The sequence below is a fragment of the Pelophylax lessonae genome (assembly GCF_965119305.1).
Source record: "Pelophylax lessonae genome assembly, chromosome: 3".
Taxonomy (NCBI): domain Eukaryota; kingdom Metazoa; phylum Chordata; class Amphibia; order Anura; family Ranidae; genus Pelophylax; species Pelophylax lessonae.
In genome coordinates, this window is record NC_138770.1 from 394,487,229 (window position 1) to 394,504,652 (window position 17,424).

General features: G+C 43.5%; 1 protein-coding gene across 1 annotated transcript in view; it reads left to right on the forward strand.

Moving 5' to 3' along the window:
- AFG1L (AFG1 like ATPase) overlaps positions 1-17,424 on the forward strand; it is a 206,146-nt gene that overhangs the window by 184,033 nt on the left and 4,689 nt on the right. The window contains exon 11 of the mRNA XM_082248831.1: positions 14,183-14,323. Within this exon, the coding sequence (XP_082104957.1) occupies positions 14,183-14,323 (141 nt within the window). The remainder of the gene's footprint in view (positions 1-14,182; positions 14,324-17,424) is intronic.

Below are 17,424 nucleotides of genomic sequence, written 5' to 3' on the forward strand. Positions count from 1 at the left end.
GTTCAAAATCAGTGAATGGCAAAGTAATTGTGACGGTGTTCACCGTTACTGGAATTTAAGGACAGATGGGTGATGGTTTGGACTACTACAAATGGGACAGTCATATTCAGGAATAATGTCGCCCTTGTAATATGAAGATTTTTATTCCCTGTACAGCATGAGGTCTCTGACCAGGAAGTTCAACTCCTAATATGGTCATTCCAGGAAGTTCAATGAGGAGACGGACCGTCTAAACAATGTTGCTTTTGGTCTGAGGTGGCTTTCCATTCACCTATTGTCAGGTGTGCTAATGACCTCACCTGTTGTCTGCTAAGGGATGTATTGACACTCAGAGTAATGTGTATTGAGGGCTCGTTAGGGAACCATTGTTCTGTGTCTGACTATTGTGTACATTGATTGTCCCCTGGGGCTTCTGTCTCCTTGCACATGGCAGTCCTTCTGGTCAAGCTATCTGACCAATCACTGCTGACTCATTTTCAAGCCCTCATTTGCATGGCTGGAGAGGACCTTATGGGGAACTGCAGGTACTGTACAATTGACCAATGGGAAAGTGGTTGTTGGGGGAAGGATGTTCCAAATTCTGTATAAAAGTGTGCTGTGTTCTTCCAATAAATTGTCTTCCTGTTTGAACTTACATACAGCCTGCCTGGTGTGTGTTCTAATGGATTCTGAACGGCACATAGCTGAAGTTCGGATCCCGGAGCCTTGGTTGATCGAACCATCAGACGTTGCGATCTGCAAGCTGACTCACTAGAAACAGAGGAGTGTCGGGAGAGCGGAAGCGAGCGAGCGAGCAAGGGTCTCGTCACATTGGTTGGCAGCAGTGGGATTTGCTCTCCAGTTACCGGGACACTACAAACCACCAGAGTCAATGACCAGCTATGCAGCATGCAGGAGAGCCACGCTGAAAGACTTACTTGAGAGCCGCGGAGGGACCGGTGGGACAAAGAACAAGGCCACCCTGATCAGTGAGCTAGCCAAGATGGATCAGAGGGATGGTGATGCAGGACCCCGGTCAGTTGAAGACTTGTTTCAGCAACGAGTTCGGGAGCGGTTGGCATTATATGGTGCTAACCCATCAGAGACCGCCATACAGAATGCCATTAGAGACATCCAGCTACAGGATGAGCGACAAGAGAAAAAACTAGAGTGACAAGAGAGAGAACGAGAGCAGCAGCATAAGAAGAGAATGGCAGAAATACGGCAATCAGAGAAAACGCCTAAAAATGCAGCGACTTTCCGTAAGTTGCCCTTTCGGGCGTTCAAGCTATTTAAGGAAGGAGAGAAGGAAATTGACGCATTCCTGCAGGACTTTGAGAGACTATGCCAGATACATGAAGTACTGTCCCAAGATTGGGTCGTCTTACTGGCGAGTAATTTAACTGGCAGAGCGGTGGATGCATATCGGGCCCTGGAGGACGAAGGCGCTGAAGACTACGACCGGGTAAAAGAAGCTTTGCTAGCCCGATTTGCCATTACACCCGAAGCCAGCCGGATTAAGTTTCGAGAATCCCGGAAACAAACCAACACAACATACGTGGAGTGGGCACATCGTCTGCAGCGGAACCTTAAGAGCTGGTTCTAGGGAAGCCACGCTCATACCATAGAGGACATCACCCAGCTAGTACTATTAGAACAGTTCTTTAACCACACCCCTCCGGTAGTACGGGATTGGGTGCGAGATAAACAACCACAGACGGTACAGCAAGCGGCTACTCTGGCCGATGAATATCTGGACTCTCGAAGGTCAGGCGAAAACGAGCGCTATCCACTATCTCAGCCCAGTTTACCAGCCTCTAAGCCGACTTCAGTACCTCCGTGGTCTGCCTCTAGACCCCCAGCCCGACCCAACCCTCCTACCGGACCTAAGTGCTATACCTGTAACGGAACTGGTCATCTGCAACGATATTGCCCTAGCCAATCCACAAGGTATTGAGAGACTAATCATCCATCCAGACCAGCGGCTCATTGCTACCAGAATGAGCCCAACCATTGAGATGTTCAGGAAAAGTGGGGCGAACTTTTCGAAGCGGATCCTATCCAAGCTGCTGCCGGAGATAATCGACAGCACCATCGCCAGGCAGTATGGGTTAATGGGCAGCCGGCCCAGGGACTCCGCGATTCCAGGGCTACGATTACCCTCATCCAGCCTCACATGATTCCCCAGTCAGCCCGGACCGGCCAGACTGTTGCAGTCAGGGTAGCAGGGGGCAAGGTGCTACGTTTATCCACCGCCCAAGTCCTCTTGGATTGGGGCTCAGGGGAGCGATATGTGCTAGTGGGATTACTACGCGAGTTACCTGCAGAAGTACTTTTGGGGAACGATTTGGGCCATTTAACTTCCTCTTATGCACCAGAGGCCGCCATGGCCGGGATCACCAGACGTCACAGCCGCAGTCGCTCTCCCATGTCAAAGCGAAGGCGGCATATAGGAAGTAGAGTAAGTCCGGCAAATCCTGATCCTAACTGCTGTTTGGGCATGTTTGGCCCAAGTCTTTACACAACGGAGAGAGATCTAAGAGAAGTATTTTCAAAATATGGTCCAATGGCTGATGTATCCATTGTGTATGATCGGCAGTCTCGACGTTCCAGGGGTTTCGCGTTTGTCTGCTTTGAAAATGTTGAAGATGCAAAGGAGGCAAAAGAACGTGCAAACGGAATGGAACTTGATGGAAGACACATACGTGTAGATTTCTCAATTACAAAAAGGCCCCACACCCCAACACCATGAATATACATGGGAATGTGGAGGGGTTATCCTGGCAGACAGACCTGGAACCATAAGACTACTTTTCCAACATCCTCGAGTTGAACCGTTCGGGGTCCCACTGTGGCTGTTGGACTGTTTCCCCGGGGGAAGATATGTGACGGTGTTCACCGTCACTGGAATTTAAGGACAGATGGGTTATGGTTTGGACTACTACAAATGGGACAGTCATATTCAGGAATAATGTCGCCCTTGTAATATGAAGATTTTTATTCCCTGTACAGCATGAGGTCTCTGACCAGGAAGTTCAACTCCTAATATGGTAATTCCAGGAAGTTCAATGAGGAAACGGACCGTCTAAACAATGTTGCTTTTGGTCTGAGGTGGCTTTCCATTCACCTATTGTCAGGTGTGCTAATGACCTCACCTGTTGTCTGCTAAGGGATGTATTGACACTCAGAGTAATGTTTATTGAGGGCTCGTTAGGGAACCATTGTTCTGTGTCTGACTATTGTGTACATTGATTGCCCCCTGGGGCTTCTGTCTCCTTGCACATGGAAGTCCTTCTGGTCAAGCTATCTGACCAATCACTTGACTCATTTTCAAGCCCTCATTTGCATGGCTTCAGAGGACCTTATAGGGAACTGCAGGTACTGTGCAATTGACCAATGGGAAAGCGGTTGTTGGGGGAAGGATGTTCCAAATTCTGTATAAAAGTGTGCTGTGTTCTCCCAATAAATTGTCTTCCTGTTTGAACTTACATACAGCCTGCCTGGTGTGTGTTCTAATGGATTCTGAACGGCACATAGCTGTAGTTCGGATCCCGGAGCTTTTGTTTGCCCGAACCATCAGACGTTGCGATCTGCAAGCTGACTCACTAGAAACAGAGGAGTGTCGGGAGAGCAGAAGCGAGCGAGCAAGGGTCTCGTCACAGTAATGAAAGAAGGATCTGCAAAACAGTACTAGGCTGCACCATCAAAAACAAGTGCAGGCAGTCCCCAGGTTACAAACATCTGACTCCTACTTTCAAACGGAGGGAGACAACAGGAAGTGAGGGGACATTTACCCCTAGAAAGGGAAATTCACTCCTGTAAGAGTTCTCATGGGAAAAAGGTGTCTCCATTGAAGCTTTATCACTTGTTACCACAACAACCCAGAATTTTCAAAATCCAATTGTCACAGGGACAGAAAGTGAGGTGAAATCTTCTGAACAGGGGTACAGAAAACAGACAAAACTACATTACAGGGGTTATAACCCTTCCCTATGCTATCCAAAAAAGGTGAAAAAAAATGTTTTGGCTGGAGCTACACCTAAAAACTTAAGAAAGCTACAGACCCCATCTTGTTTGTAACCCGGGGACCTGTTGTAATGGCCAGCACCCATATTTCTGTTCTGGCAGATTATTGTTGACATTCAATAATGGCCCATCATGCTGTAGTAATGAAATGGAAGCATAATATAAACATTTTTGTGTTCTTCAAGTCTTTACTGTGGTATTTGTATATACTTTGGGGTTTCTTGTATATACATTTATTTATTTAAATGCTTTGAAGGATGTATACAATTAATGAACCAAAGAACCCTCACTGCTGCCGAGTCTGCTTATCTGTGAAGTTAAATGAACACAGCTTATTAAACGCTCATTATAGCAGGCTGGAAAGTGCTATCATGTTCACCATAAAAATACTGTCTGAGATCAGATTCCTTTGGCTATTTGTATGAAGATGGTGCTGTGAGGCACTTATGTTGTGTCTCCTCAATGATAATAATAAAGTACTGTCTGCACATTCTGTACCACCCTACCATTCACAAAGGCTGAAGTGTGCAGGAACTCCTAAAGAACATAAAGCATTCATTTAATTGTTTTTGGAGCATCATTATATATATATTGTTTTTTTTTTTTTTGGAAGCATTAAGCTTTACGTTTTTTAATTGCTAAGATGGAGGATGTTGAATGTGATGAGAAACCACAGTAAATTAATGTTTATCCTTGCAATGAGTGAAAGCATCCTATACAAAGGTTGTTTTCACAGAACCTAAAATGATAAGATACTGCAGTTAAATGCAGGAGATAAAATATTTGGACTTTTAAGTAAATGGAGAATTTGACAAAAGAGACCAAGGAAATGTCTCCATTTTCCATTTGTTTTCCTAGGGATAAGTTAAGAGGAACACTGCTACTTTCTAACATGGATCATGCATACATCATGTCTGTGTATATGCTGCTAACCAGTCAAGCATCTCATTCACTGCTTTTTGAAAACAACAGATTCACTCTAATGAATGGTAGCCAGAAACCATGTGGCCTGATCTGCCTAGCCTACATATTTGGTAGACAGTGTGTTTTGTATTCTTAACAGAGAAAGGTACCTTTTATACTGTTTTAGAAATCTGGGATGGGATGCCATTTATAAATGTTATTTAGGTTCTCATTGGCATCATCCCCACACGAATATATATATATATATATATATATATATACAGTAATCCCCCCTCCATCGCGGGGGTTACGTTCCGGACCCACCCGCGAAAAGTGAAAATCCGCGAAATAGAAAGACCCTATTTAAATACACCCTAGGCATGTTTTGTTAACTTTTTAATAGCATTTAAAGGTCTTTAAACAAACTTTTAAGCAATAAAAACACATAAAAGATAGAGAGAGAGCAAGAGCATTGTAAAAACACAAAACTATTGTGCTAACAGTACAGTACTGTATACTGTACAGTAGTAAAAAAAATACTGTACAACTGTACTGTACTGTACAGTATAGAGAGAGAGCAAGAGCATTGTAAAAACACAACTACTGTACTGTATTGTGCTAACAGTACTGTACTGTGTACTGTACAGTAGTAAAAAAAAGAGTACTGTACAGTACTGTATAGAGAGAGAGCAAGAGCATTGTAAAAACACAAAACTATTGTGCTAAAAGTACAGTACTGTATAATGTACAGTAGTAAATAAAAGAGTACTGTACAGTATTTGTACAGTACTGTACTGTACTCAGCAGAAAAGAAGATGACGATAAGCAGCAAATAAGAGCAGCTACTGTCCTTTTGAAGGCGCAGGTTCAGCAGGTGCTTCTTTTGGTGTAGGTGGGTTGTCTTCTTACTGCTCCATGACCTCCACTTCTACATCAGAGGTGCCTGTGGAGGTACTTGGGGTGGATGTGGCCTTCTTCTGTTTTGTGAAGAACATAGTTATAGGCAGTTGCTGGGCGTGTTTCTTCTTTTGGGCGAGGAGGTTCTTGTGCACCTGAATGGCTCCATCAATGCTGTTTTGGAACTGCAGTGAACGAACCATGTCAGGATCCCAATCAGCTAACATCTGTTTCAGGTCATTGGCCGTACGCATGACCCTGCCAAGGCGCTCAATTGACAAGCCTTCCTCTTCTTCCTCCCCCTCATGTTCCTCCATTTCCTCCTCACTCGATGACTTGGGGAGTTCTGTCAGATCCTCATCGGTTAGTGGAGCTGAATGGGTTTCAATTAGGTCATTGACATCGTCCTGGGTCATATCCTGAAAACCTTCACCTCCTAGCAACTTCGCCAGCCTAATTGATTTGTCCACAGCTGAATGATGAACTTCGTCAGGAGAGAACCCTTCATATTCATGAATAATTTCTGGCCAAAGCTTCTTCCAACAGGCATGCAGGGTCTCCTTCTTCATCTCCTTGAGGGCCTTTTGTATGTTCTCCAGACAAGTTGCAATGGTGTAATTACGCCAGTAGTTCTTCAAATTGAAATTATCATCATTGTTCATGGATTCAACAAGATGATTCAAGGAGTTGCGAGTGTACAGCGCCTTGAATGCTCGTATCACACCCTGGTCCATAGGCTGAATTAAAGACGTGGTGTTGGGTGGAAGGAACCCAACTTGCACTCCTTCGTACGATAGATCCATGGCATGGCCTCCTGCATTATCCATCAGCAGAAGCACTTTAAAATCAAGGCCAAGTTCGGCAAGGTAGACCTTGACGGCTGGGATGAAACAATTCTGGAACCACTCAGTTGTGAGGCGTTTAGTCATCCAAGCCTTAGGGTTATGCATCCAATAGACTGGTAGCTGGTTCTTGTTTTTATGCTTCAATGCTCTGGGGTTCTTGGCCTTGTAGATCAGGGCTGGCTTGATCATAAACCCAGCAGCATTTCCACACATAACCAAGGTTACTCTGTCCTTATAAGCCTTGAATCCAGGGGCTCAGGCTTCCTCCTTCATGATGTAGGTCCGTTTGGGCATTCTCTTCCAGAACAAGCCGGTCTCATCCATATTAAAGACTTGCTCTGGTTTGTACCCACCCTCCTCGATGAAACTCTTGAAGGTCTCATTGGTGTACCTTTCAGCAGCTCCTTTGTCGGCAGATGCAGCTTCACCTTGCAATGAAACACTCTTCAACTGATAGCGTTTCTGGAAGCGGTCAAACCACCCCTTGCTGGCAGAAAAGTCTCCTGATGAAGATGTACCTGTACTAGAAGTAGAAGGCTGATCAGGATTGTCGTTGTCTGACTGTTCGGCTGCGGCAGAGCCTTCTTCAGAGCCTCCTTCATTGGCAAAAGTGTCGTACAGCTTCTTTGCCTGTGTCCTGATGATGTTACCATCCAATGTGATGCTTTTTTTTCTGCAATCTTGGATCCAAATGGCCAATGCAGTTTCCATCCTAACAATGGTTTTATTGCGGGAAGAAACAACTCTTTTTGCAGCTTGGTTTATGGACAGTGCAGCAGTTGCCCTGATATTCTTGTCATCCTTTTTGATGTATCGAATCGTTGACTCATTCATACCATAATGGCGGGCTACAGCAACATAACTCTGTCCTTCCTTTATCATATCAAGAAGTTTCACCTTCTCCTGAATTGTAAGGAACTTCCTCTTCTGTTTTGGCTCGCCAGAAGCCTTAGCCTTAGATGATGGGCGTTTGGGTGGCATTCTTGCGGGCATTCTTGCTTGTGGTTGGCAAAGGAGCACGGAGCACATCTGCACATGCTCCGAATCGCGTTACCGCCCCCTCTAACGTCACCGCGCTCGGTGCGGTCCACGAGCGAGGCATGCGTTCCACCACAGCCTCGTTCTGATTCTCTCATTCACCGCTACATAACCGCGAAATGGCGAAATATTACCGCGATATCCGAATTAATGGGTCCTAATTAGAATAGCGCGAATTACCGGGACCGCGATATCCGAATTAATGGGTCCTAATTAAAAAGCGCGAATTACCGGGACCGCAAAAACTGAACCGCGATGGAGCGGGGGATTACTGTATATATATATATATATATATATATATATACAGTGGGGATCGAAAGTTTGGGCACCCCAGGTAAAAATTTGTATTAATGTGCATAAAGAAGCCAAGGAAAGATGGAAAAAATCTCCAAAAGGCATCAAATTACAGATTAGACATTCTTATAATACAGGGCTTGACAAATTTGCCTGAAATCTAGGAGCCAGCTAAAAAAGTTAGGAGCCAGTTTTTTTTTTTTTTTAAACTAACAACCAAACTTTATTTAATAAAACGGATACTAAATTTACAAATAGATACGACTAGAACTCCACTCTCTTCTATAGCGCAATTGGAAAGAAACAGACTGTCAGTCTCTTTCCATCCGATGCCATCTGATCCGATCCACGGGATGGATAGAAAATAGAACCACCATCCGTCTGTTTTTGGCAGACAGGATCAGATGGCGGCAGATAACTGCTCCATAGAGGAGAATGAAGGGTCCGATCAGGTCTGCCTGAAAAACTGATAGGCGGACCTGATCAGACAGCCCGTGTGAAAGGGGCCTTCGGCTGTGGCACGGCGATGAGGAAAAAAAAAAAGATTATATATATAATTTTTTTTTTAATAATAAGAATTGGGGAAAAAAGAAAACATTTTTTATTTTTTTTAATAATTAAAAAAAAAAAGAAAATTATTATTTTTTTTTTTACATTTAAAAAATAAATAATAATAACCATACTCCCTGTCCACTTACCTTTAAGCAAAGGTAACTGGACAGAGAGATGAAGCCTTAAAAAACTTCCCTCTCATTTCCTCTTTGGAAGGAGATGGGAAGGCATTGAGAACATGCATTACTCCCGGCCACCACAAGAGGGCGCCAGTTCCCCTAGCCTCTCATCTCACAGAAGAAGGCCGAAAAGCCGGGGCCTCAATTTTTGGACAGCGCGGAAGTCCATGCACTCAAGGAGAAGGTGGGGAGCGCAAAAGGGACAGGACACCTCCTGCAGGGCACCCCAGGCGCCAGGTCGTTAATTCTAGTCGCAAATGCGACCTGGCGCCCGGGTTTGTCGAGCCCTGTTATAATATGTCAACAAAAGTTAGATTTTATTTCCATCATTGACACTTTCAAAATGACAGAAAACCAAAAAATGGCGTCTGCAAAAGTTTGGGCACCCTGCAGAGTTAATATCCTGTACTGCCCCCTTTGGCAAGTATCACAGCTTGTAAACGCTTTTTGTAGCCAGCCAAGAGTCTTTCAATTCTTGTTTGAGGTATCTTTGCCCATTCTACCTTACAAAAGTCTTCCAGTTCTTTGAGATTTCTGGGCTGTCTGTCACGCACTGCTCTTTTAAGGTCTATCCATAGATTTTCAATTATGTTGAGGTCAGGAGATTGTGAAGGCCATGGCAAAACCTTCAGTTTACGCCTCTTGATGTAATCCCCCGTGGATTTCGAGGTGTGTTTAGGATCATTATCCATTTGTAGAAGCCATCCTCTCTTTAACTTCAGCTTTTTCACAGATGGCATCAAGTTAAAAATAAAAAGGGGACTTTGGATATGCCTTTTGAGAACTCAGACCACATCAAAATTGTATATAAAATTTACAAAAATCTTTATTAACCACTTTAATACAGGGCACTTCCCTCCCTTCCCGCCCAAGCTAATTTTCCCCTTTTAGCGCTGTTGCATTTTGAATGACAATTGCGCGGTCATGCAACACTGTACTTACACCAAATTTATATCATTTTCCCCCCACAAATAGAGCTTTCTTTTGGTGGTATTTGATCACCTGTGCGATTTTTACTTTTTGCTAAACAAATAAAAAAAGACAGAAAAGTTTGAAAAAAAAAAAAAGTTTTTTGTTTGTTATACAATTTTGTAAATAAATAAGTTTTTTCCTGCACTGATGAGCACTGATGAGACTGCACTGACAGGCACTGATGAGGAGGCAATGATGGGGTGGCACTGATGGGGTGGCACTGATGCGGTGGCACTGATAGGCGGCACTGATAGGCGGCACTGATAGGCACTGATATGTGGCACTGATAGGTAGCACTGATATGCAGCATTGGTGGGCACTGATAGGCGACACTGCTGGGCACTGATAGGCGGCATTGATGGGCACTGATAGGCGGCACTGACGGGCACTGATAGGTGGCACTGACGGGCACTAATGGGCACTGATAGGCAGCACTGGTGGGCACTGATGGGCGGCACTGATCGGCACTGACGGGCGGCACTGATGGGCACTAATGGGCACTGATAGGCGGCACTGGTGGGCAATAATGGGCACTGGTGGGCGACACTAAAGGATGGCAATGATGGGCACTTGTGGGCAGCACTGATAGGGAGGACACTAGTGGGCATCACTGATGGGGAGGGCAATGGGGGGCTCCCTGAGCCCTGATCGCCATCCCTGGTGGCCATAGTGGGCATCCCTGGGGTCATAGTGGGCATCCCTGGGGTCATAGTGGGCATCCCTGGTGGATCTAGTGGCATCCCCCCCCCCGAGGGTCTGCACTGGTAATCAATGATCTGATTACCAGTGCCGACCCCCCCCCCCCCCCCTGTCAGGGGAGCCGCCGATCGGCGCTCCTTTACTCGTGCCTGTCAGGCACGAACTAAGGAAAGCCGATCAACGGCTGTTCCTGTTTTACTATGTGACCAGCCGTTATTGGACACGGCTGATCACATGGTAAAGAGCCTCCGTCAGAGGCTCTTTACCGAGATCGGAGATGCAGGGTGTCAGACTGCCCGGGGGGCGCCCAGAGCGGTGTTATCCTGCCGCCGTCATATGACGTCCGGTCAGGATAACTCAACCACATTCCCGCCGTCAATTTGTAATAGGGCGGGCGGGAAGTGGTTAAACTACACATTAAAAAGACATATAAATGTCATTGTATATATACCATACAGTATCGAGTACAGACATAGAGCTGATATGTAGGCTAAATAAAGTTGATCAATAAATTTGCAGTATATTGGTCTACATGTTTCGCGGGAGCCCCCGCTTTTTCCGGACCACAGTAATTATGTGCAATATATAGTTCTAACTGTAAGTATATAGTGGAAATAAAAGGGGAAATGCCATAAATACATAATCTATACATAAATACAAATAAATACAAAATTGCACTTTAATGAAAAACGTAACATTATAAGGATGGTTCGCTCAATCAAAAAAACACCACACATCTACCATATTTTTGTGAATATTATATATATATTGAAAAGTTGAGGGGAGGATGATTCAACAACCAATAAGTACATTATACATCATACCTGTGGGGGTAGATGATAGAAGCCAAGGATGGTGTAAACCATATATAAGAGATTAGACAAAAGAAGGATCTCCAAGTAGGAATATGCCTACCGGCCCATGGGAAGCACCCAAAATCTACATAAGCTAAATAAATAATAAATAAATAAATTATAAATATAAGACTGCATCTAGACGGGGAGTAGTGATATATGATCATAAATCCACATGAAATTAATTAACCACTTAAGCTCCAGAAGGTTTAACCTCATTTATGACTTGGCCATTTTTTGCGAAACAGGACTGCGTTACTTTAACTGACAATTGCATGGTTGTGGGACGCTGTACCCAATTAAAATGTATGTTCTTTTCTTTCCACAAATAGAGCTTTCTTTTTTTTCTGCAGTCTCTGACCATCTCCTGTATCACGTCTGCAGTCTCTGACCATCTCCTGTATCACGTCTCCAGTCTCTGACCATCTCCTGTATCACGTCTGCAGTCTCTGACCATCTCCTGTATCACGTCTGCAGTCTCTGACCATCTCCTGTATCATGTCTGCAGTCTCTGACCATCTCCTGTATCATGTCTGCAGTCTCTGACCATCTCCTTTATCATGTCTGTAGTCTCTGACCATCTCCTGTATCACGTCTGCAGTCTCTGACCATCTCCTGTATCATGTCCTCAGTCTCTGACCATCTACTGTATCATGTCTGCAGTCTCTGACCATCTACTGTATCCTGTCTGCAGTCTCTGAATATCTCCTTTAGCAAGTCTCCAATCTCTTACTCAAACTTAAACACATTGCTAATAATATTAGCTATCTATTTATGCTGAAGGTAGGACTGTGCAGGGTAGGCAGAGAGTGCAAAGGGGGAACTGTGATTAGAGAGACAGGGGGCAGACTGCAAGGGGCACTGTGATGGGGGGCTGTGAATTCTGTGCAATAAATATTCTTGAAAACATTACAAATTTTTGTGGGTGTTTTTACATTTTAAAGTGATGCCTGTTAGTGCCCAGCAGTGCTGCCAATCAGTGCCTATTAGTGCTGCCTATCAGTCCATATCAGTGCCTCACATGTAATTTCACCTGTAATACACATCAAAAGGAAAATAAGGCATACATCTTTTTCAAAACTTAGCAGTGATGGTGGAACCCCTCTACAGATATTTGCCATACAATTTAACTTAAGTGCAAAAACTTTTTAGTTGGAAGGTTCACACCAGTAGAGCACTTTGGAATTTTTATTTTTTAGATTGTTACACTTAATTTTATATGTTTTAGTTACTATTATAATGTAAATTATTGCACTTGAAGTTAATTTTCCACCACCCATGCTAAGTCCATGTCTTTATGGACCTTGCTTTGTGCACTGGTGCGCAGTCATGTTGGAACAGGAAGGGGCCATCCCACAAATTTGGGAGCATGAAATTGTCCAAATTTTCTTGGTATGCTGACGCCCTAAGAGTCTAAGGGGCCAAGCCCAACCCCTGAAAAACACCCCACACTATAATCCCCCCTCCACCAAATGATTTGGACCAATGCACAAAGCAAGGACCATAAAGACATGGATGAGTGAGTTTGAGGTGGAGGAACTTGACTGGCTTGCACAGAGTCCTGACCTCAACCCGATAGAACACCTTTGGGATGAATTAGAGCAAAGACTGCAAGCCAGGCCTTCTCGTCCAACATCTGTGCCTGACGTCACTAATTTGCTTCTGGAAGAATGGTCAAACGTTCCCATAGACACACTCCTAAACCTTGTGGACAGCCTTCCCAGAAGAGTTGATGTTGGCATAGCTGCAAAGGGTGGGCCAACTCAATATTGAAGCCTACGGACTAAGACTGGGATGCCATTAAAGTTCATGTGTGTGTAAAGGTAGGTGTCTCAATACTTTTGACAAGTGTGTATGTATATATATATATATATATATATATATATATCAATATGGTGCATAAAAGATCCAAACAGCCCGAGGGCTCAGAGACTCCTTCACACACTAGCAACGCTGTAGTCCATGAGTGAACATGAATCAATACATAATCTCAATCAATGAATGAAAGGAAAGTCCAGACATGCAGTCCCAAAAGGAAGTTTGCTGAAATAGGTGTATCCTTGCAGAGAGCCCAAAAAGACCTTCACCACACCGCTGTGTGCACCCTTAAGTGGGAACACTTACCAGATCAAATCTGCATATGTGCCAAACAAATCAGCCAGTGGGATCGCCTTACTCTCCTTCAACCTCCGTATTAAGTTTCAAAGGGACCGCCGCCAGATAGCAGATGGAAACATCTCACCAGCATATGGACCGTTTGCATAGGGAATAGTAATAAAGCAACATAGCGTAATCCAGTACAAAATATGTACGCCTTTATTCCCAAACAATCACCCTTCAACAGTTGCACTTACAAATAACAAGAAATCATATCAACATGACAGCATGTGAGCCGACAGTCCTACCGCTATCGCCCGTCCTGTGCGCCCGCAGCCCGGTACCTGGCTACGAGCCTCGAGGGATCAGCGTGTGACGAGGGCTTCTTGCGTGATTACGTGACCACGCCTGATGCGTTTCGTCAGCAAGTGACTTCTACCTGACTTCTATCGAACTTCCCCCGGGTTCCCCTCCTTTCAATTAGGCACCCTCCCCCCTTTCTGGGTCCCTGTGTGTCATCCTTTGCTGAGCTGGCAGACCAGTTGGTTCAGGGGCTGCAGTTTTTCTGTGATGCCTCTTTGGATGCGGCTCCCTGATTGCCAGACTGTCTGTTTCAGCAGTGGTCCTTAGGCGTTTTTTTTTTTTTGCTCAAATGTTGGTCTGCGGACCAGACCACTGCTGGTATGATTTACTTGTGCCTAGTTAGGTGGCTAGTCCCTTTCACAGAGGAGGGGCAGCAATAGGAAATGATCCCCATAATACTAAGTGGTACTTGTGAAATATACATATGCAGAATGCGTTTGCATGGTTGAGAAGATAAAAAAATGAATTCACTTTTTTAACTTAGCCTTTAGGAGCCAGTGACTACCTGGAAATGTGCAAGAAATTTGACACCGTATTTATTAGAAGAATTCCACATCTAGACATGGCAAAGCGCTCTCAAGCTCGTCGTTTAATTACTCTCATTGATGCCTTCTATGATCACAAGGTAATGTAATTCAACTTGTCGTTACAGTAAATACTGATCTAAGTTATACTTTTAGAATCCACTGTTAACGTCTGTGCATTTATAATAATTTTACTGCAAACAAAAGTTGTTTGCTCAGTGATAGAGCTGCACGATTAATCGTAACAGAATCGAGATCGCGATTCACTCCCCCTGACGATCTTTACATGACACTTGCTCGATTCTTTACATAGCTATGAGGGAGCAGCTGTCAAAAAAAAAAAAAAACAGAGCCTCCCGCAAAAGCCTATCAGCATTAGTCTCCCACTGAACTGTAAACACAAATGATTACATTGTATCTTTTCTCTCCCTCTGCCGGAAGAAGGAAGTTTAACCTCTTAAAGACTAAACCTTTTTCCTACACTTGCTGCTTGCAAGTTAAATCAGTTTATTTTTCTTAGAAAAGTAGTTAGAACCCCCAAACATTTATATATTTTTTTTTTAGCAGAGACCCTGCAGAATAAAATGGTGATTGTTGTAAATTTTTATGTCACACTGTATTTGCGCAGCAGTCTTTCAAACGCAATTAATACACTTTAATGAATAAAAAAATAAAACAAAACCGTACAGTTATCCCAATTTTTTTTATAATGTAAAAGATGTTACACAGAAAATCGTGATCTTTATTCCAAGCAAAAAAATCGTGATTCTCATTTTGGCCAGAATCGTGCAGCTCTACTCAGTGAGAACAATTAAGACTAACAGTCCCATTTTTGAGTGGGATAAGATGAATCGAAAAATGACAAAGAATGTGTACTAAATTTTTTCCTATATAGTGACCACGCTGTGGTCACTCTACTGAATGCAATAAATGTTTTAAAACCAATTAAATAAACAGTGAACAATAGAAACAATAAAATTATAAATTTATACTAATTAGATATTCCCTGGGGGCGGCTGCTGTTGCTAAGGTCAAACTCCTACAAATATAGCAATACACAAATTCACAGCACCTTAAATATATGATACACTATAACTATAAAGTTCATGTGCATAAAAGTCCAATCCAATAAATCAAGTGAAAATTAGTGCAGTCTTTATAATAAAGTACAAGCGTTCAGACACTTTTCATGGTGCAGGAACCACAGTTATGTGCCCCCCTCCTGTGTCCCCCACTCACCAACAGTTGTTGACTCTTAAGCCTAGCAGGAAGAGTTACTATGCGCTTCAATTAGAGTATCCTGGTCTTAGGATTTATTTTCCTCAATCCTCAAGTGCTCCTCTGGTATGGTGCCAGGATTCAGTGGTGAATATTAATTTCATATAAAGAGGATTATAAAAGAGATCTGCATAGTGTAATTTTATTGTTTTATTATTAAACCTTCAAATCAAGTTACACTCACAAAAGAACAATGTGCAAACGCTGGACCAGAAACTCAGCCCCTGCGTGCGCTTCACCGGCCGGATGTGACATTACCGGAAGTCCCCGCCTAACTTGTTTCTCCCCTCCCACAAAAAAAAACAATTTGTGCCTTGCTATACAACGGGGAGTATAGAGAAGGGCTTGTCTGTATATGTGTGTATATATTTATTTTAAGTATAGTTCTGTGCAATATAAGGGTGACTTTATACTGATGCATCCAATCCACGGGACATAATAAAAGTCTATGGTAAATCGCAGCTAACCCTCTACCACAGGTGCACTACACTGCACCCACAAGCACATTAGGGCAGTGTGAAGTCGACCTAAGGGCCATCTTACTTTTGACATGGATACTGAGAAATAAGGCATGTGTTCTAGGGGCAAGCTATAGCGGGAGGAACAGTGGGAATGCTAGGGGTGAGTTAAATACCACTCTATATATGATGTATTTGCAATTGACTTAATGGCTTTTTTTAGCTGATTATAACTAGCAAGGCTATTTCAACTAGTTTTCAATATTATTTATATGTATTTGTATTATAATATTTTCTGATATATATATATATATATATATATATATATATATATATATATATATATATATATACACACACACACACACACACACACAGTATCTCACAAAAGTGAGTACACCCCCCTTACATTTTTGTAATTATTTTATTAAATTTTTTCATCTGACAACACTGAAGAAATTACACTTTGCTACAATTTAAAGTAGTGAGTGTACAGCTTGTATAACAGTGTAAATTTGCTGTCCCCTCAAAATACCTCAACACACAGCCATTAATGTCTACACACCGGCGGCAACAAAAGTGAGTACACCCCTAAGTGAAAATGTCCAAATTGGTCCCAATTAGCGATTTTCCCTCCCCAGTGTCATGTGGCTTATTAGTGTTACAAGGTCTCAGGTGTGAATGGGGAGCAGGTGTGTTAAATTTGGTGTTATCGCTCTTACTCTCTCATGCTGGTCACTGGAAGTTCAACATGGCACCTCATGGCAACGATCTCTCTGAGGATCTGAAAAAAAGAATTTTTGCTCTACATAAAGATGGCCTAGGCTATAAAAAGATTGCCAAGATCCTGAAACTGAGCTGCAGCATGGTGGCCAAGACCATACAGTGGTCTAATAGGACAGGTTCCACTCAGAACAGGGCTCGCCATGGTCAAACAAAGAAGTTAAGTGCACGTGTGTCATATCCAGAGGTTGTCTTTGGGAAATAGACGCATGAGTGCAGCCAGCATTGCTGCAGAGGTTGAAGGGGTGGGGTCAGCCTGTCAGTGCTCAGACCATATACCACACACTGCATCAAATTGGTCTGCATGGCTGTCATCCCAGAAGGAAGCCTCTTCTAAAGATGATGCACAAGAAAGCCCGCAACAGTTTGCTGAAGACAAGCAGACTAAGGACATGGATTACTGGAACCATGTCCTATGGTCTGATGAGACCAAGATAAACGTATTTGGTTCAGATGGTGTCAAGCGGGTGTGGTGGCAACCAGGTGAGGAGTACAAAGACAAGTATGTCTTGCCTACAGTCAAGCATGGTGGTGGGAGTGTCATGGAGTGTCATGGTCTGGGGACCTACAATTCATTAGGGAAACCATGAATGCCAACATGCACTGTGACATACTGAAGCAGAGCATGATCCCCTCCCTTCGAAGACTGGGCCGCAGGGCAGTATTCAAACATAAAAATGACC